Raw genomic sequence first — 27386 nt, forward strand, 5'->3', positions numbered from 1 at the left:
CTGTAATGGCCTTCATTCTCCGTTCTTGCTTTCTGACATTTAACAGCTCAGTGTGAGAGCGGCTAGTAGATCAGATGCCTCAACATGCATGTTTGACCTCAAGAGATGTAGGACAGGAGAGGCCCAAACCTGTGGACCCGTCAGGAAAACAACAAAGGTGCTGGAAGCTCAAACCTGACAATGGTTCATGCATATGAATGGTACACACACATACTGTATGTGGGTGAGTGTAAAGCCTACAGCGCCGACTGAGATCAACCGTGTATCATGTGAAAATACAAAGCTTAAATCAATGAACACAGATTTAGCCATCATAGCGCTCAGTATAAAATACCCAAAGGGCGCTTAAAATGAAACATGTATTGCATCCAGATTTGTATGACCTGACCTAACTGTACTACTCTCAAAATAGGGTCCAGTACCTAGAAATCCTCTAAAGCAACTCTCACCAGGAGCTTATTACCAACTAAATTAGGTCACAGTGGGAGAGAAGGGAAAACCTTAGTTGCCTTCCTTGACATGGATGAGAATCATATCCTTATTCAGACAATGTTAAAAAGGCCCTCCTCCCAGTACAGATGAGAACAGAATGTGAAGGTTGAGTTTAATCATCTCTCAAACTGATTTGATGCCGTTTGAACTGCTAAGACAGATATACTGTACAATATACAAACATGGAGGTCTGATACTGAAATTAATTGTGGACATAAGGATGAATGAGTCTAATAAATGTTTAATTTCTTTAAAAACAAATAAGAATTATTCAGTTCTGGTTGATTATTATGCATTTAATGGATAAACTAACTTGGAAAGCTCGTGATGTCACTGAACTTTTATTACATATAATTTAGGATAGAGATTATTATGTATGGCTATTATAGTGTGTAAACAGCACTATATCTGTTATTTGAAATTGCAAAATGCAGTCGTAAAAGGTCAGATCTCTTCAAAAGCGTCCATTTACATGCTCATAAAAACTCAGCTCACAAAATCAATTACCTTGCAGGATAGTTTATCTGAAGAGCATTTAAAGATAATATTCTGTGCGTCATTGTCAACCTGCACTTTCAGTGATTTAAAGGAGGGGGGGCAGACCGGTGAAATGTGTTGGATTTTGTATCAGTTCCATCGCAGAGAATATGACGGTCTGCAGCAGATGCAAAGAGAGCCATGCCCCTCTTTCTACCACAGTTCGTTTGATTTGTGACGGGAGATCAGCTGTTTCCATTCGCTGTCTTGAAAACGGACTGTTATGCAATTTATTTCTCAAGTTCAAGAATAGTGCTTGTTAAATGTGCACAATTATATGCCGTTTTAAAAAGAAAATCAGGGTCTCGAGCAGAATGCAACATACTATTTTATTTTGGGAAACTTTAAAAATAGATGCACATGTTGATTAGATATTTTTAAAAGCACCTCGCATAGACGTTCGACCAATTATTTGCCTTTACGAAAACGTTTAATAGCATAAAATGCGTGCTTGGACAGCTAAGCTAATTCGGAGTTACTGTAGAAAGAGACTATTTTACAGATGCTAAATAAATGCATTACATTTTACCGTTTATTCGTTATTAATCTAGTTCTTAAATAGCTTAAAGGTAAAGTTGTAAGGATTCTAAATTCTGTCCCAGTCTTCAATCATGTAAATTGTTTAACAGTCTGAGCATTATTAGATTCACAACACAAAACGTCAAAATATGCCGCGACAATAAAAGACAAGCTAAGCATGAAAACAAAAAATATCGGCATAAACAATAACAAGCCGACGTTTTGATTTTAACAATGATTTTGGGCCTGTGGAGATAGTATTTGAACTCATTCAAGCTTAATTCGATATTATAAAGCTAGTTTCCTTTCTACTTTTCTTTCCACGATAAATAAAGCACTGGTTTAAGAAAACATGCATGTTCAGGGTTAAAAAAAAAAACGTGTAATCTTTAATTAAGGTACACGAAAGTTATTGCAAAACAGTACTACGTGTAAACATCTAAAAATTCTACCTTGGTTCAGAGCGAATGTTTGATGTCCTTTCATCCAGGAAAAGATAGAACGTAATCACTGACGCCGTTGATTTCTAACACATTCATTTACAACATCAGAAGTCCTTCTGGCCTATAGCACTCGTAGGTACAACATACCCTACTTTTTCTTTTTCCCTGAGAAACATGGCCAGCCTTGATTAATTAATGTTTATATGTTTTGAAGTGCAGAACAATAGGTGATGCCCTCTGACCCCGCGGAGCCTCGTTCTCGCGCAGGGTCATTGTGGTGCACGGGAAAGGGGGCTTTGGGGCCTGAGACCCAATGCACTGACCCACAGCTTCGCCATTCATACCGCCTCACTGCGGTTGCCTGCAGCTTCTATTGTTTCAGGACGAACAATAGCGTTTTCCCAGGGAAAATAAGCTCTTTAAAATTCCCTTTAAAGTTGCTGCACGACAGAAGCACGATTTGACTGACTGCTTCGGAGAGGTTGCAAAAGAAAATCAATTAATCATTACGCCTTAGTTTTATTTGTCCTATTTACTCAAGTTATCAAATCTACCTGCAAGCTTATCCTGTATTGCGTAGCCAACACGTCATGATCACAAAACTGCTAGGATTATAAAAAATAAATAAAATAAATTAATTAAGGCACAACCCCAGTAGCTCATCCTAAAGTAAAATACATTACATCAAAAAGAAACATACTGCATCAAACAAACACAGTCTGCTCTGCTGCGATGATGAAACGACATAATTGTGTTTTTCTCATTCTATGTTTCACATGTCTGTTGTTCATGTTTGAATCCTTAGCCTCGCGTGTCAGTGGCTAAAAATAAAAGAAACACAATCACTGACGACTACGGTATTTCGATTAATAATTAATGCAACATCCTTTCTCACTGGCTTTTCTTAAATAACCAAAAGCATACCTGCCCAAAATGTTCTTTAGACAATTTAGATACATTGAACCCTTATAATGTTTTGCAATTTAAACAAATATATTACCTAAACATTTCCTTCTAGTCCTGTGTTTGAAATAAAAATGTCTGTTTCCCTGTAAATTTGCCCTCCTTGCTTATATATATCCGTGCAATAATAACAACAGCACGTGCGGAAATTATATAATTTAGGTATATAGGTTACAGCAGACGATAGGCTACAGAACTGCCCATTCTGATTGGCTGTGAATTTAACCCTGTTGGAAGTCTATATTTATATACATATAAAAAAAACTGAAACAAACGAGTCTAGTCTTCACATTTAAGAGTTACAGATTCACAGATTCCAATACGGAGGGGGAAAACGCCATTCATCTTTCCAAATGATTCATGGAAAGCACAAAAATGTATACGGTGAGCCTGAGCAATGATTCATCCATATAACGTGAAGCACTGTGGAGTCCATAATGGACAGACTTGACAAATTGCGTACAGAACACTAACGTAACAATCTAAAATGAGATTACAGACAACATCTGAGTTTTATTTAATGCGCTAATAAATATCGGTAGTGATGCATATATTAGACACTGTTCGGCACTTCAACGGTAAAAAAAAAAAAAGCTTGATGTTTTGTTGTGAGCTCTATTGCAATCCCAAATTTGCAACTGTGTATGTGTGTGTGCGTGCGGGGGGAGAGCGAGAGAGAAAGAGAGGGAGAGAGAGAGATTTAACTCATTATAATGCATAGCGACCTGCCCTCTTTTGAAAAAAAGAGAAAAACGCAGCCATGCTTTGCAGGGGCTCCAGCCCCTGACTCACTGCAAGATAGGGCAAGTCGCTAAGCGGAGGCATCCAACTACACATCGACACGGAAACCCGGGAATACAATTACGTTTCTTTAAATCAAGAGAACCGCAAATACGAAGAAAGGCGCATGAAAAAAATGGATGGATATGACTGCAAACCAACGACCTCCATCTGACTGTGAAGCAAGCGAGCGAGAAAGCGCGTAAGTGTGGAATATTGTGGGATACATATGTGGTATTTGTGTATACAAAATACAACCCCGAATGCAAAGAAATAAAAACACGGTAGACAAAATAGACGACGATTGTCGGCATATGCTCGATCGGCATCATCAGAATATAACGGTGACGCTTTTCCCACGTTGCACTTGCTATTGTTTTTACAGTGAAAGGATAAAACGCACGCAAAATCAAACCATACAATTGCTTCAATACGCATGATGCGTTTATCGCAAACGCGGACTGTTTAAAGCAAACTGCACAAGGGCTCGTTACGTGTTTCGCTTTGTTTGTACCCGCTTGATTCCCACAGACAATAGATTAATGGACGCCGGGTCAACTAGGTCATATTTTACTGCTCATTATGAGAGCACAAACACTGATAAATCAGAAGCGCGTGGGTTAAAGACTAGGGACGAAATGCAGGTACGATTATTATGCAATGCACAGACATTTTTGGTCAAAAATGGCGTTTCCTTTGTTTCTCGATTCCATTCATACGGCCATCCTATGTACAAATCTGCTTCAAACTGTAATGTTTAAACGGAAGCTGAGTGGCATGGAGAATGAAAAGACGAAAATGCTTGCTACGCAGTAGTCTACTAAATGTGTTTTACACATTCTTTTTTGTGTGGATGGCGATTTTAAAATGTCAGTGTTTTGGACCTTCAAACAGAATACTGAATCCTGTCTTCATTTGATCCCATGATTTGCTATTCATATGAACAAACACCACTGACACAGCCTAATATCCGAGCGAAAAACACCAAACAGTTGCAAATTTTGTTGATAGTTCTATTGACATCCATGTAAACAGAACGAGTTAAATGCGGATTTATGCCCACACAAACTGGTGACAGCTCGTTTTTAATACACACATATAAAGACTGCACATGCTACCTTCTTTTCTGCAAATGAATGCAAAAGACAACATCTCTTGTGTATCCGGGGCAATATTTTGTATTTCAAGCACAAATAGGTAATAAAATCCGTCCCATCCCAGTCTCCGAAATGCGTGTGGGGAATTGTGCACATAAAACGCTGATGAAGGCAAAGTTAAATTTCAATAGCTAATTCTCTTTCCTCTTAGTTGTGTAGGCCTATTACGCTGATCGATTGACAGCGTTGACAGGCTCCTTGTAAGCAGGGGTTGGCTACTATTAAAGGAGGAAACAAATAGCGCGGTTATGTCAGAGCAAACACGCTTCTTTTACTCTCAAGGACATAAGGAGACGGTCAGGACGTTGTTCGCAAACATCTGTTTGCCCAGTGACGTCACCACCCCCATGCAATCCTCTTCTGTTAAAAGCAGATGCCTTATTTTGTTTGGCTGAAGAGCCATTAATCCTAAAGTCAGTCCGCGTGGGGCAAAGACTGGACAGAGAGAGAGAGACACACCGGTGCTGATTAACAGCACGGACATTGGGAATATTCAGCCCATCTTCAGTCCCAGAAGAACCTATGGGAACTACTGCCGTTCCTTCTGAATGGAATACAGCTATGCGTCTTTTTCGAACGCATTTGGATGCTTGTTTCATCGAACGTGCGTATTAGCTTCACGCGACGTCTGCTTGGAATATCAGATTTTTTCACGCGTTCGATGGTTGGGTATTCTGTTGCACATTTAACTGGAAGCCTTTCTAACGCATTTCTTTTGTTTTCTTGTAGGTTCTCGAATATGGATGTCGCCGAAGACCCTGACACCTTTTCTTTTTTGACAGAGCAGAGCTCTACCAGCAGATCAAATGGTCATCCCTCTTGTCCCTCTTTGTCCCAGGTTGGCTGTCATTTTTAAATCAGCACCAAAAATAATGAAGGCCTTATCGCTATGGTGTCAAAATTTCATGGCTATATTTCATCATACTGCGGTTAAGTATGAGTATTCGTTATGCTTTTATGGCAAATCTGTGCAGTGATTAAGCACTTAATAGTTTACATAACACAGGACATTGCCGAGATGGTTTTAAAAACCGTTCATTTTATTGGGAATACGCCGCAGTCACACGCGGCGGGACCCTAAAACAGAAACTACACGGATAGTCGGATAAGCGAAGGATTTCATGATGTTACCGCTGCTTTGTGCTGATTATATTGATGTACTGTAGTGGGTTTGTGGTATGTTTTGGACGGGCTCTGTGGGATTTCAGACTCTGGCTTTCCGTGTTCACAGCGGACCTTGATTTAATGTCTTACAATTAAGGCACGCGGTGAATGCCAAGAGCGGAGCCTTTTAACATCAGCAGGCCAACAGACCCAGGGATTGGGAAATTCAACAAACTTTGCATATGATAAAATTGCAGTGTTTAATAAAAGTTAGTTTTGATAGTACTGGTCTGTTACTTTGTGTTTTGGATGTATTGTTCTGTTGTAAGAAAACAATGCGATACGCTGCAGAGGTCTTGAAGGTGAGGCGCTGTCCAGCACTGTGGTGCTGAATTTCTCTTACTGCATCACGGGGGATATTTTACGTAAATAACCAAATCTAACATATGCACATGTGCAAGCGTGTGTGTATAAGAGATAAAATACAGATGGTATTTTAATATCACAAAACATAATTTTACATAGCATAATTTTAGCAGAACACTGCTGATTGTAAATCATAATATAGTTGCAACTACTAAAGATAATTAAAGATATGAATCTAAAATTATATAAATCAAACATGCACTCATCCAACCAGTGTCGTATAGTTGTTTTGTGTTTCATGCCACATCTTGAGATCTTGGGACGAATATTTAACCAACCTTCACCTGGAAATCAGAGAGACCGGAACGCCAATGCCAATGCCAATGCCATATTTATATATATGCCACACTCAGACACACAGACACACACACACACACACACACACACACATAAATATATATATATATATATATATATATATATATATATATATATATATATATATATATATATATATATATATATATGGCCTGCTTAGGGTTCATATTATTCCAACTGAATGATCCCTAAAGATGTCGACCTCTAACGGCTAAACCACTGTCTCAAGATGAAAAGTCAAGGACGGAACTTAAAGAGACAGTTCACCCCCAAATTAAAATTGTGTCACCATTTACTTAATTCAAATGATACATTTTGAACAGTGCTAACAGAACAGTTTTACAGTGTCTGAAAAACGTTTTAGTAAAAATTACAATTTTAATTTTGAGGTGAATATGCTTATAAGAGCAAACAAGTCTATCTACTCGTATAATGTGTTGAGACTGAACATAAAACATGAAATTGTATACTTAAAAGACAAGATGTAAAACAATATAGTTCTCACTAAACATGGCAGAGATACAGTTTAGATGAGACGGGCAAAATGTCCAAGCTGATTATCTGAATGTGTCATGAAAGAGGATGAGCAAGACATGAGATAGCAAGAGGAAAGCAGTCAATCAATCAAAACTCCACCAATCTACTTAAGAACAATGCAATACTTCTGCTTTCCCAGCAGTTACATAATAAACAGCGTCAGAACATTTGAAGAGGCTGACCAAAATGTGTTAATTTGTATGTCCATATAAGCCAAATTCATTTTAAACACATCCAATGCAACAAAAACAAAAGGTGAATTTTAACGAAAAATATCAAGCATATCTTTAATAAAAATCGCAAAGATCACAGCGTAACATAACGTGCAGACAATTCATACATAACATAAACGCTGCCATCATTATTCAAATCACGCGCAAGCCTTGACAGATCAGCACGCGCGGTCACAATTTCGCGAGGCGAGCTGCTCTCCTATCAGAAGTATGCAGTAATTGGTATGAAGTGACCACTTTGAAATGATAAAATTGCTACTCACTAAAAAAATAACACGTCTCTGTTCGTTGTGTTGCTATGCAACCAATGTTTGTAAAAAAATAAATGAATAAAAAAGAACGAAAAGAACAGAATATTTATAGTTATACCGCGAGAAAAGACATTTTAAAAACGCCATTTATGGAGCAACTCCGCCACCTGTAGGAAAAGAAGGATGTAACCGCTGCTTTTTACAAAGACTACTTGCATGTAAACAATACATTCATGTGGAGTCAGGCATCCATGCTGTTGCTAAGTAATGATGATTAATAATGTTTATAAAACGTGTACAGGGTGTATACGAGTGAGTAAGAGGAAAAAGAAAGGATTAGTCAAAGAAACTGAAAGAAATTCTGTTATGTAGACTACTTAGTGCATAATAGTGAGCCTATTAAGCCTAATCCTAACAGCAGTACATTATTCAATGATTTTAAATGATTCAAGTAAATGATTTTTTTGGACGCACAGACCAGTCTCCTAGCGTTTCCATAAGCCCCCCCAATTTTGGGGGAACCAAATAAGTATGTTTTATTATACAGGAGTTTATTCAGAAAGCATATTAAAGAAACTTGTAAACAAAACGTTCCTGGCTAACTAAAAACAAAGCTTCTGGGGACTAACACTGGCACTGATTAATTGATTGATTGATTGATTGATTGATTGATTGATTGATTGATTGATTGACTGGATGGATGGATGGATGGATGGATGGAAGGATGGATTGATTGGCTGCCAAAGGGAATATCATAATAGCAATAATTTAGCATCAGTCTTTACAATGAAAATAGCTGTAATAATAGTAAATGACAAACAGATGTTGAAAAACAACTTCATTGTACTGTTCTGATGTTTCTCAGAGTATTGTTATACATGCGTGTATGTGTGTATGAGCATGTATGTAACGAATATTATATTGTAGAATAAAGAAAAGAATATAATATTATTATATTGTTCCATTTTCCTTTGGCTTAGTCCCTTTATTCACCAGGGGTCACTACAGCAGAATGAGCCGCCAACTTATCCAGCATGTTTTACACAGCGGATGAGCTTCCAGCTGCAACCCAGTACTGGGAAACATATATTACATATATTATGATATTTTATTATATTATATTATATTATATTATATTATATTATATTATATTATATTATATTATATTATATTATATTATTTGTTTGTTTACTTATTTAATCATTCATTCATTTTCTTTTCGCTTAGTCCCTTTATTCACCAGGGGTCACCACAGCAGAATGAACCGCCAACTTATCCAGCATGTTTTACACAGCGGATGAGCTTCCAGCTGCAACCCAGTACTGGGAAACATATATTACATATATTATGATATTTTATTATATTATATTACATTACATTACATTACATTACATTATATTATATTATATTATATTATATTATATTATATTATATTATATTATATTATTTGTTTGTTTACTTATTTAATCATTCATTCATTTTCTTTTCGCTTAGTCCCTCCACTAATCAGGGGTCGCCACAGTGGAATGAACCGCCAACTTATCCAGCATATGTTTTAGGGCCGGAGGCCTGTTCAGCCGCAACCCATCACTGGAAAACACCCACATGCTCTTGCATTCACAAACAAACACTACAGCCAATTAGCTTATTGAATTACCTGTAGCGAATGTCTTTGGACTGTGGGGGAAACCAAAATGCCAACTGACCCAGCCGGGGGTCGAACCAGCGACCTTCTTGCTGTGAGGCAATTATGCTACTCACTACACTGTGACGCCCAATATTATATTATATAATATTATATTATATTATATTATATTATATTATATTATATTATATTATATTATATTATATTATATTATATTATATTACATGATTAAACATGATATTGTTATTTTTTGTTATTTGTTATTTTTATGTTGTTATTTTTTTCTAATTAAATTATTAACTTAAGAAAAAAATAAATAACACAATCAACTCTTAACTAATACATCACAAATTGTATTATATATATATATATATATATATATATATATATATATATATATATATATATATATATATATATATATATATATATATATATATATATATATATATATATTTATATACTATTAATTTTATTATTATATTTTTTTTATTTGATATTTTAAATTTACCTCCAAACTGACACTGATTGACAATTTTAGTTGGTAAACGTTGATTTTATTTTACATTATTGTACTATACATCGCTATACATTTTACGTATTATAAACATGAAATTTTGGCCGAATAATTTTTTCAGTAACTGCACCAAAAGGAAAAAAATTAAACATAGTCAATAAATATAACAAAGTAACTTTTGTCATCAGTGAATCTCCTCGAATAATTGTGTAAAGCCTGACACCATGTGGCAAGAGAGAGTCATTACATAAACACGTGAGCTGTGTTTGAAAAATTGAGGGATGTAAACAATAACAATGTTCCTAATCTATTTCCTGTTTTACATTTTTCATTTCCATAGCTTCCAAGAATCCAAAAAGGTCCACATATTGATAAATAATGCTATGACAGCTGTTTTTATGTTAAGATATGATTAAATTGCCTATTGTTACAGTTACAAAATAGTTTGACAAGCAGGAAATGTTTATGGGCCAGTGACATCACCATAATGAAATGGTCTATAGTGACATTGGCAGTTTAATAGGATAATACAATTTTTAAAATAATAATAATAAATCAAAAAAGGGGGAAAAGAGAGAGAGAAAAAAAACCTGCTGATAGTCTGTTTTATAAAATAATCTGGCAGCAGAGTTAAAGAAAATCTGAAAAACTGACATGCTTCCAATTCCATGAAGTAAATAGAAGACAGCCTGAAAGGAAAGCAGACTTTGGCTCATGTCTGACCTTCCAGCCTAATATAATCTTATTTTTGGTATAATGGGAAAAGTAGCAACAAATAATGTACAATTTTGACTTATGTGCAAACATGAAGGAAAATATGTTTTCTGATAATTATCTATTTTAGGAACAAACAGTTAAACATTACTGCTGATATATAATATAATAAAAATATAGTCAGGGACCCGCCACATAAGTGTGTAAATAAATAAGAAAGAAAGAAAGAAAGAAAGAAAGAAAGAAAGAAAGAAAGAAAGAAAGAAAGAAAGAAAGAAAGAAAGAAAGAAAGAAAGAAAGAAAGAAAGAAAGAAAGAAAGTTGCCGACTATGATCGCATGGGGGCGACTCGCACCCACAAATGTGCGGTTTTCTCGTAATCTCATAAACATGGCATTGTTCCTAAAGTTCGCACATTAACACTGTCAATGTGACTTACAGCAGAGTATACGATGTAAATAGGCCAAACGAAGATCAAGTTTTAGGAATTCAGTTATAAAATGCTTACAACCACACACGCGAAATTACGGTTATTTAAAGTGTTGCGTTTTTAATTCATGCTTCTGATACAAATGTCAAAGATCAATCAGTCACTGTGTGATGAATACACAGCTCTTTCCAACAAATGCGGGTAAAATACATTTAATTCCACAAATATTAGAAAATAAAGGCTTTATCTATGCAAGTTCTACCTGTAAGATATTTATTTATTCACAAATAATTTTAATTGCAATTATCTAAAAAATTATTATATTGTGATATACATTTATGAAGCCAAGTTACAAACAGCACTTGTAAGACTTATTTTATATTTGGATTACAGATGCAATATGCACTTACGACAGAAATAACAGTGCTTTCCTTCACTTTTCTACGGTCTTTCCTTTACTTCTCGAGACAATTCAATTAAAACATCCTTTACCTCGAGATCAGTGGTCCTGAATTGTTACATCAAGATAAAAAGAAAATGTTCGATGATGCTCAGATTTTTTAGCGGAAAACCTTTTAGACATTTTGTCTAAAATAAGCCACACAAACGTACATGAAAAGCGAGTCCAACTAAAACATAGCGCGCTAACGTAGAACCCAGAAGTTGTTATTCTGCATGTATCTGCACGGCAAATCTCCTGCAACGGCTTGAATACAGTTGTTCATTGGATTTAGGCAGATGGGAAGAGCAATAAAAGAGCTGGGGTGCTTTTGCAAAGCTGCGAGAACCCCGTTTGGATTGTTTGTTACCGTTTTAATCCCATTAATTAAAACGTTAACCTGATTGGGTGGCGCGCGCTCACTCCCGATAGGCGAATCTTCTTCATATTAATAGGCCGACTTGAGATAATGATGTAAAAGACTCCCCCTTCTGCTGCTGATGCTGATCGCTGCCGAGATCTACAAAGTGCGTCTCAACACGATAAACGCAGTGTAGAGCACTTTAGGAGGAGCTACTGCCTCTACACCTCACTTGACAAGTGGAGCAGCCATCAACATCAACTCCACTTCAGAGAGTAGAAACTTAAGGAGAGGACAGCGGCTGAGCGAAGCCTTGTCACCGCGGCGCATCCGACTTTCTGGAGACTATGGACAGGAGAATAAACTTGGGCGGAGACATTTTTCACAAAACTCTCAGCGCCGTCTCGAGCAAAAAGATGGACTCGTTTCGACCGACTGCGGGTATTGATCTTTCCGCCCGGGACAGCCAGTCGCCCATCAGCTGTTTCGAGCAAAACGACCCGGACCCGGTGCAGCCCGGGGGGCGAGCGGGCACGCTGGGTCTGCCGACCGGATCTTTGTGTGTGAAATACGGCGAGAGCGCCAACAGGACTTCAGGCGCGGAGAGCAGCGGCGGCGAGCAAAGCCCGGACGATGACAGCGACGAGCGGTGCGAGATGATGCTCATGACGGACGGAAGAACGACGGTGCCCGGCGCAAAGTCCGAGGGAGGTAAGAAAAACAAAGAGCAGAAAATGCTGAGACTAAACATCAACGCCCGGGAGAGACGGAGAATGCACGATCTGAACGATGCGCTCGATGAGCTGCGCGCGGTCATCCCTTACGCGCACAGTCCGTCTGTACGGAAACTCTCCAAAATCGCCACCTTGCTCTTAGCCAAAAATTACATCCTCATGCAGGCGCAGGCGCTGGAGGAGATGAGACGGCTGGTTGCGTATCTCAACCAAGGCCAGGCTATCTCAGCAGCCTCGCTGCCCGCGACCACTGCTCTCACGCCGGGTTTAAGCGCATACGAGCAGCCGGCTGGTTACCCGTTCCCCGCAGGAGTTGCAGCATCCTCCTGTCCAGACAAATGTGCCCTTTTCAACAATGTCACCTCCAGCCTGTGTAAGCAATGCACTGACAAGCCTTAAACTCTGCAGCGACTGACTCTAGAAGCACATGCGCAACTTTTGACTCTGAGAAAACAAAAAAAGAGAGAGACTGATGTTTGCCAGCGGTTTTACAATAGAAGAATGCTAAAACTTTTCTTACAACTTCATTCCAACAAACACTGATTGTGTACATAAATGGTATAGCCTATACTTTAAGTGCTGGTGAGCGTGGGATTAAAACCAAACAAAGTCTATGTCTGATGATGAAGAATGAACAGCTAATTAATGTGGACCCTACAGAATGACCTGACAACATGCAACCATGTTTTACCTTGTTTATGATGCCAAACTTTTGAACTCTACCTTGCAATAATACGTGCTACTTTCAATTTATGTTTTGTAAATGTTTGCTTTCAAGTGACATCTGTGTTTTAAAAGCATCGGCTGGAAGGAGAAGCAGCGTATTGGACTTTATTCCAAAGTAGCCTACGTGTAATTTCCCGAAAGCTTAGCAGAGATTGTTGATTTTAAAAAATGTAATATAGCTAATATATTGTTAGTTTGGTGGACTCTTTAAGAAAAGTTGTTTTACTTTTTTATTTCTCTTAATGGATGGGTCTGCATGCCTGGTCTGATTATGCATTGTCATCATTGCTGTAAATCTCGCCGATTTGGCTTTTTATTATAAACACACACATGCGGTTTGGCAATATAGGGACTTGGAGGTTTTAACTTGTTGTCAGGTCGAGACTTGAAGCAGTGTAGATATATTAGTTTCAATATGAGGGGCATTTGTATGTGTTGATGTATTGGAAAGCTTTATTAAAATATTTTGATCCAACGTATTATGCGTTGTGTGTTCTGATAATTCTGATTCGTGGCTCTTGGTTTAGAGAATACGATCAATAATTTGCAAGAAAAGTAGCCTATATTTATTTACGGATAAGGCATCATTTGTGAAATTTGAAACTTTGGCATTTAAAGCTAATATTTTGAAGTCAACGAATTAGGTGAATGATATTGAACATTTGTGTCTTAGATTGTTTTTTTTTTTAATTCTCTGCTCGTTTATTGACATATAAACGCGTACAAAGATTTGGGGGAAAGACCAGACATAATGTACAACATTACCCAACGGCAAATGAGAATGTCTGGTAGTGTTATAAAGCTTAGGCTAGTCACCCCGTTCATGATTATTAAAAGAAATCCGTGACGTTGTCTAATAATGTTAATTTGGAAACAACAGTGTATCAAAACTGTCGACTGAATACCTATATTCCTTTTAATTAAACACATCGTTAGGGCAATTAAACCTCCTGGATGTGATTAAGGAACATAATTACGACACTGTTCACTGCCGTAATTGGGTGTCTTTAATCACAGGGAACAGTCATGAGCATCAGTGTCATTGTCATTGTCATTAGTTTGCATTGTTCTAGATCGGCTGTCCATCACATCGAGACAATTAGATGCGGACAGCAAGATGCCCTTATGAAGTCCAACGAGAACGCCGTTCTCACTTTATTATTATTAAACATCACGTTAAGAATATAGCACAGAATTTTTTTTCCTAGATTAAAAAAAATCTCTAGAAGTTTATGTCTGATGCCATTTTAAACGCAGTTATCCAAACAGCCTCATGTTAAACTAAATCACAAAATAAAAACAAATATTTCAAATTAGGTTATTTTTTCAAATGCAAAAATATTTTAGGTAAAACAGAAAAAGTTAAAAACGTTCATGAAAACATAATTACGTAAATAAAAATTATGTAGAAATCGTTCCTCAGCAAATGCATCTATTTCCCCGTATTGCTTCAGCGCGTGCATGTAGGCTATATTTTCCTCGAGTTCATGCTTATTCCGATGTGTAAAATAATTGTTACTTTTTAAACATTACCGACAACTTCGCATTTTTTCATTCGAAGTAAGTTTTATATGTGTCTTGTCCGTATATTGGGCATGTTTAAGTAATATTCAATCGAATTACCAAAATGTGAGACACTTTGAATGCCAATGCTAGAAGCGTTTACAAACACTTTAACAATTACAAAAGGTTTTCTCGCCCTCCTTGCGACTGGTTTAGTTCAGCACCAGGGACAGCAACACTAAACATGACATCACGACCTTCTCTTGTAAACGTCACAGGAAATACCTTTTCAGTGAACTGGAAACCTAATGACAGCCGAATAGAGTATACGAGAGAGAAAGCCAGGGCCATTTATAAGTTTTTAAGCAGATTTCCTCTCTTTTTTTTACAGGACAACCTGCCAACCTCGCTCAGTCACCGTTTAATGAGGCAAAATCATATGTGATTAAAAAAGCCATGGCCTTTCTAATTTTACACATTAGCCAATTACAATAATCATATGAAATCGAATGCGCGGTACTTTTTTCTACCAATAAAATGGATCGCAAAACATCCAAAAATAGGGACTATCTTGCATAATAAAAATCTGTGAGCCAAAGTTAAAGTCAGCACACGTAAGATCAACTCATCTATAATAGACAAGTATAGTTCAAATTAACGCACGACAACTTTGTTTATAATCTGCGCACTGTTGCTTTAAATGGACTGCAGAATGCCACACAAACTAGATCAACTCCTTGCATCCGTTTGTCCAGAGAAAGTCTTAACACAAAAATAAACTTAAATAAAATATGGGCGAGGTATTCATGCTTTTTGCATCTTATAAAACTACAACAAAACTAGAACAAAATATAGAAAACAAGAAACAGTACAATACAATAATAATACATATAAAATACAAATTCATTGCATCCGCTTATCAGAGAAAGTCTTAACACTAAACTAAACTATGGGCCAGCTATTCATGCTGTAAAGGTAAAAATCAGTTTATCTTTCCAAACCCTTACAGATTTTTGCTCTGAAATTAATAGTTGGAGAAATGTTGGGAATTAATTTAACATTAATTTAAAGCAGATCAGAGCCTTTCATCAAAGCTGTCCTAAAACTATTGAACAAACAGCCATTTTTGCCTTGAGATAATTTTTTAAACATTTATTTATGTGCTTTTTGCATTTTATAAAACTACAACAAAACTAATACAAAATACAGAAGAAAAAAAAACAATACAATACAATAATAATACATAAAAATACAAATTCATTGCATCCGTTTGTCAGAGAAAGTCACAAGAACGAACCGAAGTAAAGTATGGGCCAGATATTTGTGTTGTAAAGGTAAAAAACAGTTTACCTTTCAAGACAGATACAGATTTTTTCTCTGAAATTAATAATTGGAGAAATGTTGGGAATTAATCTGACATTATCAAATGCCCAAATTAATCTGGGCACATTATCAAAAACATTATAGATTATGAATAGTGAATACCAATTACTCTCAATCTTTAATTACTATTTTATTGACAGGGGTCATTGGTAGGGTCAGACAGAATCTCCAGACATTTTTTTGCTATTTCTGTGGAGAATTTTGTAAAAAATAAATAAATAAATAAAAATATTTATGCTAAATTATTTTGGGAATATCCTAATTAAAAACTTAATATATGAAATAAAAATAATAATATGTAAATTTTATTTAATGCTTACAATGCAAATCCATCTAAAACAATGTATTTGGTAAACAAAGCAAGTCTCTCATATTTATTAAAAGACAGAAAACATAATTTTAACAAACTGTAATGTAAATAAATCAAATGAACACTTTCATATTAGAATAAAAGTGATATTTCATATTTATATTAATAACATTTCAAAATTGAATTTAAAAACTGAATAAATATAAATTGACACACATTTACACAAGTAAATAAACAGACTCGATGATGGGCTAAAAATCTGTGGATTTCTGCGGACGCAGGTTCTGTGTGGGCCTAGTCAATGGTTATGCTTGCATTTTCTTTCAATGTATTAAGGAGTTCTAATATCTGTCTCCATGTTTTATTAAATATCTCAAATTTATCATTATTGATTTCAATCTCTCCAAAGCAAGCATGTTTATGAGATCTCTACCCCACATACCAAACTTAGGTACAGATTCATAGAACAAACCAAACATAAGACAATTTTGAAAAAATGTTTTGAAATGACTACTATATTTTAAATATGTTGGGAATTTAGGCAGTTTATTGGGTAGAAAGGATAGACAGACATATTTCAAAATTGCATCTATTGAATTTGTACACGCACATACACTTTAATAATGTGTGTAACTGTAATAGATTAACTGCAATTGCATGAAAGAGAGAGAGGTGTTATTCTTATATAAGTTTTTATAAAAAAAAACACAATAGTGAATAACAAAACGCGTTGGTAGTTCATTTTACACAACTGAAATCAATATTTACTGTATATTAATTTGCATATGCGATGGAAGAAATATTGAGGAAAACAGCTCCATATTTATTAAAGAACATAGAGGAATTAATGCAACATGCACAGTATAAGCTGCTCAAGTCCCCATTCCAATGTTTATTACAAAGTTATAGTTATATTGCTTAACCTTCCCTTGACTGCACAGCTAACCCTTACAGTAAGCAACTAATGAAGATTTAAAACGATACAATCCAATAAAAGTGATCCAATCCAAAAACAAAAGTGTTCAAACTCAAGACATGAAGGGGCTTTTAAAACATATGAACTTCCTCCAGTGTTTCAACTCTATATTAGCCATTAGGAAAACACTGGTATTATGGTGTTGGTCTGTCCTCTGTAATTCTCTGCACAGCACAGATGTGGAGACACATGCAGGAGTCGTTAATCAGGGCCAGCAGTAATCAGCCTTCACAAAGCCCTGCCTGGATAAATACTGTCAGCAATTACTATGTGGAGTCAACTACTTCCAGGACCCCATTTACATGATTTCCATCATTGCCAGGCCGTGCAGTGCAACTTCTTTTATTCTCGTATTACCTGCAGGCAAAAACACTGCTTCTTCGTGCACCTGTCGATTTTGAGATTTGGGCTTTTCATAACGTTTTTTTTTTTTTTTGTATCTAAAAACACATCTAAAATACAATTTTGAGGGTTTTTTTTAATCAGAACTGATGAATTTGTGGCTGTATATTTCAATTACACTGCAAATAAATATTTGTAAATTTGCAGTATTCCATATTTTGTGGGGGGGGGGGGGTTTCAGTCATTTATGGTATTGAATTACAATATGGGACTTTGATTTTTCCTCCAACAACTTTGGATGTCGAAAAGTTTGAAGAAGTTACTTTAATTGACATTTTTAATAGTTTGAAGCAGTGTATTGTCTAGGTTCGTGCTGTCAAGTATGGTACAAAAAGCTGGTGCCCTGAAAAATGATGCAAAATAGTTGCAGACAATTCTTTTGTTTAATTAAATTTTGTAAATGTTCAACTTAATTGATTTGTTTAAATTCAGCCCAAACAAATTGTTTATAACCACTTAGCTTAAAAAAAATGTAGTAAATCCAAGAAATCATCTTTTTTTTTTCAGTGGAAAACTACGAGTATATTTATTTAACTCTCTCAATATTGTTTTTTATACAGTATAATGTTTCAAAATACTAACATCTCAATAATATACACTTTTTTAGATTGCACATTTGAGGCAACAGAGCAGATATAAAAGATCCAATAATGCAATTTATAACCATAAATATACAGAAAAAAAGTGAATCACAAAATATAGAACATTAAAGGCTATTTTCTTGGTTTTGATTTATCCCCAGTTTTTTATCGCTTGTCAAATTTCAGTTTTATTTACAGTAATGTTCTGAATGTATACATTTGTCAGGCTGTTAGTATTTTTTATACTGTAAAACCTGACAGTTAACTCAAGCTGTTTGAGCAAACTGATTGTGGCAAACTATTTAAGTTTTAAAACAAAATGGTTTTAGTACTGTAAACCTATATATTGTGTCACATACACATATGTGTTGATAGCATTAAACTTTTAGAGTATTAGTTACTTAAACATTTTAAGTTCAGTTATCAAATCATTATTAGTCTAAAAAACTTAAACAAATTAAGTCCAAACAACTATAAAGCTACTCAAATGGTTTGGTATTCCTTCTAGGAATAGAGTTAACAACAAAAAAAAAATAATTAATTCATAACTCATTCGAATAGAGTTCTGCATAATATAATCAGTTTATTAGTTACCATAACTCCTTTTCATTGAGTTAAGGTAACTTTAAAAAAAATTATATATATAACTTATTTCATTTAGTGATTTTAACTGTTTTTATAGTGTATGAATTATGGGGTGATAAAAATATTTCCAAAATTCTTTGTGCAGAAAACTGTAATAATGAGTCCAAAGTAAATAAACCTTTGGACCAGAATTCATCCAATGATCTGTTTTATTATTTTTTTTGCACCAAAAATGTATGCAAATTAGAATATATTTAATAAAATAATTCATCATTTGCATATTTTAACATAACATTTTAGAAAACCTTTGATAACAAAAAAGTTCTTAAAGCAATAAATCAACTGGGGATAAATGGTTCTATTATCCAATTCACCTGCAGTGTCTTCCTTTAACAGTCCGCATCAGCACTAGACAATAATGAGAGAGCATTAATTATACATCGCACTGGGATGCATTATTTAATACAGCGATTAGCTCGCGACATTCAACAGAATTAGGATGAGATCCATCAAAAGCAGTTTTAAACTCTCTAAAAAGGCATATAACAGTGCTGTCAGAGTTTAATCAATCAGTCTCACTGTAAACCCAAAACTGCTGAAGCAACTAGAAGAGATAAACACCTTAACAGTGACAAAGTATCAAAGCAATGTTCGTATTCATGAACCTAATAAAGCTTAACCTGTCTTTACAACATCTAGCATCAGAGGTCATGAATAAAAGAGAAAAGATAAAAAGGCGCGCTTTTCATAAACCATAAAATATCCAATTTGCCATATCAATAGCTACCAGGGCACCTATTTGTAATATAGATGTGATGCTTGCAGGGGCTGATAAACAGGGATATTCAAAGCATACATTACAGTATTGGACCATCCACTTTATATCAGCATATAGGAATTAGATCATCTTTATTTTTGTATACCAACAAAAAGAAGAAATATGCTGTACATGCGACAGTAGCCCCATGTCACATGCTGTATTTCACACTTGGCTGTGGGAGAGATGCATGTAATATGGGTGTTTTAAAAGGTGATGTTGTTAGAATACAGAAGGAAAGAGTAAAACGCCTTGTGTTGAGCTTAATCGCTGTTCAGATGAAATATGTCAAGCTAGAATTTAGTGCTTGTGTCTATGTTAAGCAACACATCAACAAGACTAAGTGACATTAAAAAGACGGGGTGAGAGCACCAAAGTATAGAAAAAGAAATTAAAATATTATATATTGCATATTAATATATGCAATACAGTTTTGTGTATTGGGACAAAATGGATTGAAAAAATGATTAAATATTTCCCATGCAAGGGATGTGAATTTGTGTACATTTCAACTGCAATACATATTTTCAATGGCTGTTTTTCTTATTGATATCTATATTATGAAGTATATTACAGAGAGATATGTTCATAAATAATATGCCTAATATTATATTTTTATAATATTTTTTTCTGAATTATGAAATGATAAAAAAAATTCTTAACGTCAAAAATAAAAAGATTATTTTAGGTGAAATATAAAAAGAAGAAAAAAGTTAACATTACCAAGGCCAATACATATTATTAGCCACCTTAAGAGTTTTTATTTTATTGTCGATTGGCTGGAGAAAAAAACCAAATCACTGTTGTCTAATGGCATTACTATATAACCTTCAAATTGCACTTTACTAGTATGAAACACTAGTATGAAAAAAACTAGTAAAATATTATGAAAAGAAATCAGTCATTTAAAAGTTGTTTTTTAAATAATTAAAAATGTGTTCTAAAAAAAATCTTCTCCACTTGGAATATTTAAAAAAAAAAGAATTTAAAAAAGTACAATATGACTAATATGTTTGTCTTCAAGAAAATAAACAAATAAACAATTAAAATGTATAAATACAATCTATACATGCATTTAAAATGCTCTACAAAATAAAATATCTATGAGTGAGATATTGCGTTTATACAACAGTTTAACGGCATAATTGTGTTTATAAAAAAGAGAATCAAACTAAAAACCATTTTGTATTAGGAAATGCTGTCTTCCGCCATTCATACACATTTGCAGTTGACGTCAGAACAGCAGAAGCCGTTACTAATTCACCAACATCACTTTAGAGCCAGTATTTAAATGATTCTCTAACGTAATGTCTAAAGTGAAGACAAAACAGGTGATTTTGCTGACATTTTAAGATTATAAGGCCGAACGGTATCAGTCTACAGAGATATCTCCCTACAGTATCACAATACATTACAGTCTACAGTATTTCTTTGTTGCAAGTGGGATATCAGTAAAAAAAAACCAAAAAGCAGCACAATTACTTCTAGACTGCTGTTGTGTTTGCAATAATGAAAAATGCTAAACACATGCGGGCATTCCTTCTTTCTTTCTGCCAACATAACACGCATTCCTGATACGCAAGTCCCATCTCACACGCAATACACTACAATTATATATTATGAATACAGCACTACAACATACAAAAAAAGAGAGATTGACTTAGAAAGTCATTTACCTGTTTAATAATGATTTGATCAACTGTAGTTTAAAATTACGTTTTTTTCTCTTATGCTTAGTTCAGACTGCATGATTTTCAAAGTAGTCGTGTCACAGATGTTTTCACATTGTATGACTATCTGGGCTAGCATTTTGACATTGCTTTGTTTACACTGCAAGATGGATCGGCGACAGGGGCTTTTACATTGCATGACTTTACAATAGGAAGAGTCGCCGACAACTTCGTCCAAACTACGTCTCACAGCCAAAAACACGTAGCATATCTTTTATTATTAGCTACATAACAAGAAAGAAGCCTTTAATGGGGTAGAAAATGTACATATTTGCTCACCTGGGTTTGAAGGGAATTAGCAATTTCGCCTCAACTTTCTTTTTTAGCTTTCTATATGAAATGTCAAACAAACACAGGTGCTTCTGTCAAATCTCCGCTAGTTTTTCATTCATTTTTTGGGTCCAAACAAACTGAAAATGAGCGCTTTTAACTTCTCCCTCAACCTCCCGATGGCCTGCAGGTACACACACACACAAGTGAATGCTGCTCTCTCATTGGCTGTAGGCGATCGCCGATATTATTTTCAGCCAAAACTCATTTCACACGACATGATTTGAATCGCAGAGAGCTCTAAATATTTAGCATGCCAAATATCTCACAGGCATCGGCGACTTTCTCAAATGGCATCTTTGATTTGAGTTCATACTGTGTGATTGTCCAGCCTGATCTCATGAGAAAACGTAAGTATTTGACGTTTTTCCAGTTTAGTGGCTAATTCGTACAAATTCAGTCGTACAAAATTGTAAAATTTTAAAAAGGAGGCGTGGCACCTAACCCCACCCCTAACCCCAACTGTTATTGGAGGATGAGCAAATCGTACTAAATTGTGCGAATTAGATTGTACGAATTCATAAATTAGCCATTAAATGAAAAAGTTATGAATTGCCATGAGACTGTGTTGAATTGTCACTCACGTGCACGAGCACCGATTTTTCTGGGATTTCAGGCATTTGTCAGCAATTGCTCAAAACCTGTCGGTGAGGTAAAATAGGGGCTAAAATCATGCAGTCTGAACTCGGCATTAGGGCTTATTATGCGGTCTCTGAAAAAAAGCAGCAATCAGCCAATTAGATTCAAGAACCAGACAGAACTGTTGCATAAATAAATAATTAAATAAATAAATAAATATATGTGCAATATCACAACAGTAGCAGTGCGATATGGCTGTATATCGGCACTGGTGGGAGGCGTGTGTTGTAGTGCCCCAACCAGTGCAGATATACAGCCATATCGCACTGCTACGAGTAGTACATAGTCTATTACGTAGAGTAATACACAAAGGGTAAAGAGGCTGTACGGGTGCTGATATTGCTTAAATATATCACGGCTACCAGCCAATCAGATTCAAGAACCAGGCATATGCATATATGCATTCACAGAGTTAATTATATATGTAATTTAACATTTTGCATCTAATTTAGGTCATGTTCATAAAGAAAGCAGGCATCTTGCATTTATGTATTTGGCCTAGTCTTTAATCATTTGAGCTTAATGTGTTTACTGCTGTACTTATGGCACGTGTCTGAAAAAGTATTGAAAATCTTGGTCTAGATCTGCCACTGGTGATTATGAGCTGCTCTTTTAAAGACTGGAATTATTAAATGACATTTGTTGTGTATTGTCTATTGTCTGGATGAATGAGATTAATGGTCAATTTTAAGATCCCTTAATCCCTTTTCAGCACTGTCCTTTTCTTTCAGTAATAATCTGATGTTCTTGGAGTCGTTTGGGGATTACAGCTTTGCCTCAGACTGTTATAATTCACAGAAAGATCAGGCCAGCACAATAGCTCAAAGGTGACTGACCACCTGTACCAGCAACTACCTCTCGCTCGCCTTCAAGGGAAATGTTTTTTTTTTTCTATCGTAACACAACCAGAGTTTTTGGTTCAGCCTAATTAGAGACAGTTTGAGATTACAACAAGCACACGCACACACACAATATATCAATATCCAGTATACTTTTTAACATTCAATATACTTCTTGATACTGCAGATTTGAGATTAAGGCATTTATGGCATTTCATAAAGTGTAGAGAATAGAAAATATCCAAAATACATCTTTAAGTGTCTATTTGGTCTCAGTTTGATGCCTATATTTTTGGTCTTTAACTGATATCTATATACTCAATGATTTTGCAGAGGAATAAGTGCATAAATAATATGCCTAATTTTCTATTTTTTCTGTTTGTTTTCTGAATTATGACGTGATATAAAAGAGATTTAGAAAATTTTATGTCTAAAAACAACAACAATACATTGGAAGCTTATTTATCCTGATCTTCAATCTTTTGTGCTTGGACCGTACACTGTAAGAAATGTTGGGTTTATACAATTCCATCATGTTGTCCCAACACAAATTGATTAAGTTAACTTAATTGTTTTTACAAATTTATAATACAGTGAAAATACAGTGAACATAAAACAATTAAGTTGTTTTAAAACAAACTCAAGAATTGTGTTGATTCAGCACATTTCAAATAAGTAGTTTGAACAAGCAGTAAAAATTTAGTGTATGCAAATTTGTGGATATTTAATGAAGTAATTTCTTGGTGTATATAAACAACAATGTAATACAAATGTTTGCCATTCTAAATAATCAATCAACTGGAAAAGAAGTATGGCGATTAACTATTTTCATTCACCTGCATTGTCTTGCCTTAATTAAAAGCCGTGAGGATTTAAACTAACGCATATCTGAAAGTTAAAATAAGTAAGATACGTTGGCATGGGAGTTTCATTACATGAAACTGTTGTCACATAATCACCATATGTGTTCTGAACAGAAAAAACTGACAAAGTGTGATCACAGTCTGATTCGTGCCATATCAGATGACTCATTTATTAAAAATGCAGAATTTTTTACCACTGTAAATGGCACATGAATATTCATGTGCATATTGAGAGGTGCACTTATAAATGGATTTAAGCAGCACCTGTTTAGAGATGCGTTTCCCAAATCCAACGTTACACCGTGTCCTACACGTGACGTGACAAGATTCCAGGAACAAGCAAATTTGGATGTCCGCACCAAACACGACGCGAAAAAGCTGAAACATTTAAATACCAGCCACTGCACTTCCAACGAAATGGTAAACACTTTTAATCTAATTAATGCACATTAAACCTCTTTAACATTATTAATAGGCTATTAAGTGACTGATGCTGTTGGTTTGACACAATTCACAGTTCCGACATTCATTTGCAAACCGTTTAGCTTTTTTCAAGATCTGAGATAAACTATCTGCTGCTGCATTTAGCAGTATGGCAATAAATGTAATGTGAAATGGTATTTAAATTCACATTGGTAGCATTTAACACTAAATAAAGCACATAACCTGTATCTGAGGTGATCATTGTGATAGTATTTACTGTTGTTTTGTTGCGATGTTGCAGAAATATAAACTGTTTCTAAAATAGAAATTTGGCATGTTGTCATCGCAGATGATTATGAAAAAACTCCTTTTAACATGTAAAAGATACCTTTTATCCAATCGTGGCACCATATTATATGTAGTTAGGACTAGAGTTAAGCGATGTCGACCATTTTGGCATCGTACGATGTCTAATGTGAAACATCACGGAGTGACAATGGTATCGTCATCATGTGAAAAGCAGGGGGGTTTGATAGAGTTCACGCGACGTGTCTGAAGAGCGAAAAGGGATCCGGGGGTGAGAAGGGTGCATGACTTATTTGAGGACCCGGAGGGAGACAGGCGATTTACAGGGGATTATCACTCATTTTTATGAGTCCTGCAAAAGCATAGAGACTCCCAGAACTTCCGGGAGACTTGGGATGTCTGAATATCACGTTTAACAACTATGGTGAGACACGATCCAGCAGTACATCTTTGATAAACTGTCCGACGTGCACTGCTCTCTGGAGCTCAGAGGAGCGCATGACAGTGTGTGGCTGTGTCTGTGTGTGTGTGTGGTCACGTGATGTGCGTTTTCATCGGATAGAGGGCTGTTCAGAAATGCTAGGTAAAACACGGTGTGGATGTGGATCATTTTTGTTATAAAATGCCATTTTAACACTAAGACATATTAGTGTAAATAGGGGCCAAGTGTGTATTTTTAGCGAGCGGGTTTGCGACGGGGGCAGGGCAGAGGATTGGCGATGCCGGCTCAGCATCTTGTTGTGTATTGGCCACTGGCGATGAACGTTAACATCATCTATCGGCCCAACCCTAGTTAGGACACAGGGTTAGCTAACTAATTTTTTTTAATTACCATACTAACAATATAGCGAGTCTGTGTTCCATAAACCTATTGTTTAAACAAACATTCACAAACAAGGTCACAAATGTAATTGTTCGAACCTACAGCTCTTAACCCGTGGTTAGAAGAATAGTTTCCTCCTAATATGAAATATGGACTAAATAGATAATTTAACCAAAATGCCAATTTCCTTACAATTTACGCACACTCAATTTTTATATTACTTTATTTTGTTCAACACAAAACAAAATTTTCACAAGAATATTGGCAAAAAGCAGTCATTGACCAAAAAAAAACATGGAAGTATATGGCTGCTGCTTATTTTTCAATATTTCTTCTTTTGTGTTCAACTCAAACAGAACAAGTGTTGTGCTCAGAACAAGTGAAGGATGAGTAAATGATGACAGAATTTTCATGTTTGGGTGAACCATTTTAAATAGATCATGAACATGACAAAATAAGCATGAATTATATCATTATGACATTTAAAGCACTGTTTTCAGAGAATAAAATCATGTCATAGTCAGTATTTATAGCAAAGATCAGATTTTTTTCTTTAATCTCAAACTTTTTAATAGGCAGAAGTTATAAACAGCATGCAATGTACTAACAATAATTGTAACCAATGTGGTTCAAACCATATGTGCTAGTGCACACAAGCAGTGTTATTCTGATGAGCTATTAATCCATGCAAATTAATCCACTTCTGTATTTTGGAGTGACAGTCCTCTGTTAATATCAGCTTTAGCCATAATATTGTTAACTATGCCCCTCTTATTGTTAATTTGATGTAAGGGGATCATGTGCAAAACAGTTGTAAGAGTATACTGAAATAAAAGTCTCAGCAACTTCCTGTTCACACAGACTTTAAAGCAAGTCATTTCACTTGGTGGCCATCTTTGAAATGCCTCTCAGGCATGCAAGTATAGCTCTTTTGATGGGGAATTGTTTTTAAAACTGTTTGCCAAGCTTATGATTAAACTTTACACCTGGAATCTCTAATGAAATCTAACAACATCATGTAATACATTTTGATTTTCTACACATTCAAATTATGACAACAAAACTGCTAAACAAAATTATGACACCAACTTCCTTAATGACTGTTTCTGGAGAATGCAATAAAAATCAACTTGCATGCTACACTATATCATCTCTGAATAATGCCACGTACGATTGCATGGTTCTTCTGAGGTACTTTCGAACTGATTCCTGACAGAAAATCTTTCCAAAAGGACATCGGCCACTTTGTTTACAAGTTTGTGAGCATTAAAGTGGTTGCCATCATGTGGTTTGTGTTTCAATGGTAGAGGCGGGAAATAATTCAAAGTAATAATTTCAGACAGAAAAGACTGTACTATGCTTCCGTTTTACAGAACCATTGGTTTTCAAGTGTAGTTTGTTTGTTTAAAAGTAAAGCTTTCAAGCTTAATGTAGATTTATTTCTTACATCTGTGAGGCAAGTATTTGCTGAGATTCCAGAGCGTTTGGCAACCCCAGATGGATTATAACAATGAAGCTGCAGAAACTGTCAAAAACACACACCTGGACAGA

General features: G+C 35.4%; 1 protein-coding gene, 2 long non-coding RNA genes and 1 other non-coding gene across 5 annotated transcripts in view; 3 read left to right on the forward strand and 1 right to left on the reverse strand.

The window, feature by feature from the left end:
* Positions 1-2109, reverse strand: part of LOC108181550 (uncharacterized) — a 175769-nt gene extending 173660 nt beyond the window's left edge. For both annotated transcript variants that reach the window (XR_011008647.2, XR_012399401.1), the window contains exon 1: positions 2001-2109. This is a non-coding gene — a long non-coding RNA (uncharacterized lncRNA). The remainder of the gene's footprint in view (positions 1-2000) is intronic.
* Positions 2110-3744: 1635 nt separating this feature from the next.
* LOC137489246 (uncharacterized) lies at positions 3745-6280 on the forward strand. The gene is made up of 2 exons (XR_011008645.1): positions 3745-3936; positions 5621-6280. It is a non-coding gene; the product is annotated as an uncharacterized lncRNA (long non-coding RNA).
* mir124-3 (microRNA 124-3) lies at positions 6082-6198 on the forward strand. Its single transcript, NR_030061.1, has one exon. It is a non-coding gene; the product is annotated as a microRNA 124-3 (primary transcript).
* A 5735-nt stretch (positions 6281-12015) lies between the features above and the next one.
* bhlhe22 (basic helix-loop-helix family, member e22) lies at positions 12016-13804 on the forward strand. The gene has a single exon (NM_200955.1). It carries the CDS (start codon positions 12213-12215, stop codon positions 12996-12998), a length of 786 nt encoding a protein of 261 aa, NP_957249.2. The 5' UTR covers positions 12016-12212; the 3' UTR covers positions 12999-13804.
* Positions 13805-27386: the final 13582 nt, after the last annotated feature.

Source organism: Danio rerio, chromosome 24 (assembly GCF_049306965.1).
Source record: "Danio rerio strain Tuebingen ecotype United States chromosome 24, GRCz12tu, whole genome shotgun sequence".
NCBI classification, from domain to species: Eukaryota; Metazoa; Chordata; class Actinopteri; order Cypriniformes; family Danionidae; genus Danio; species Danio rerio.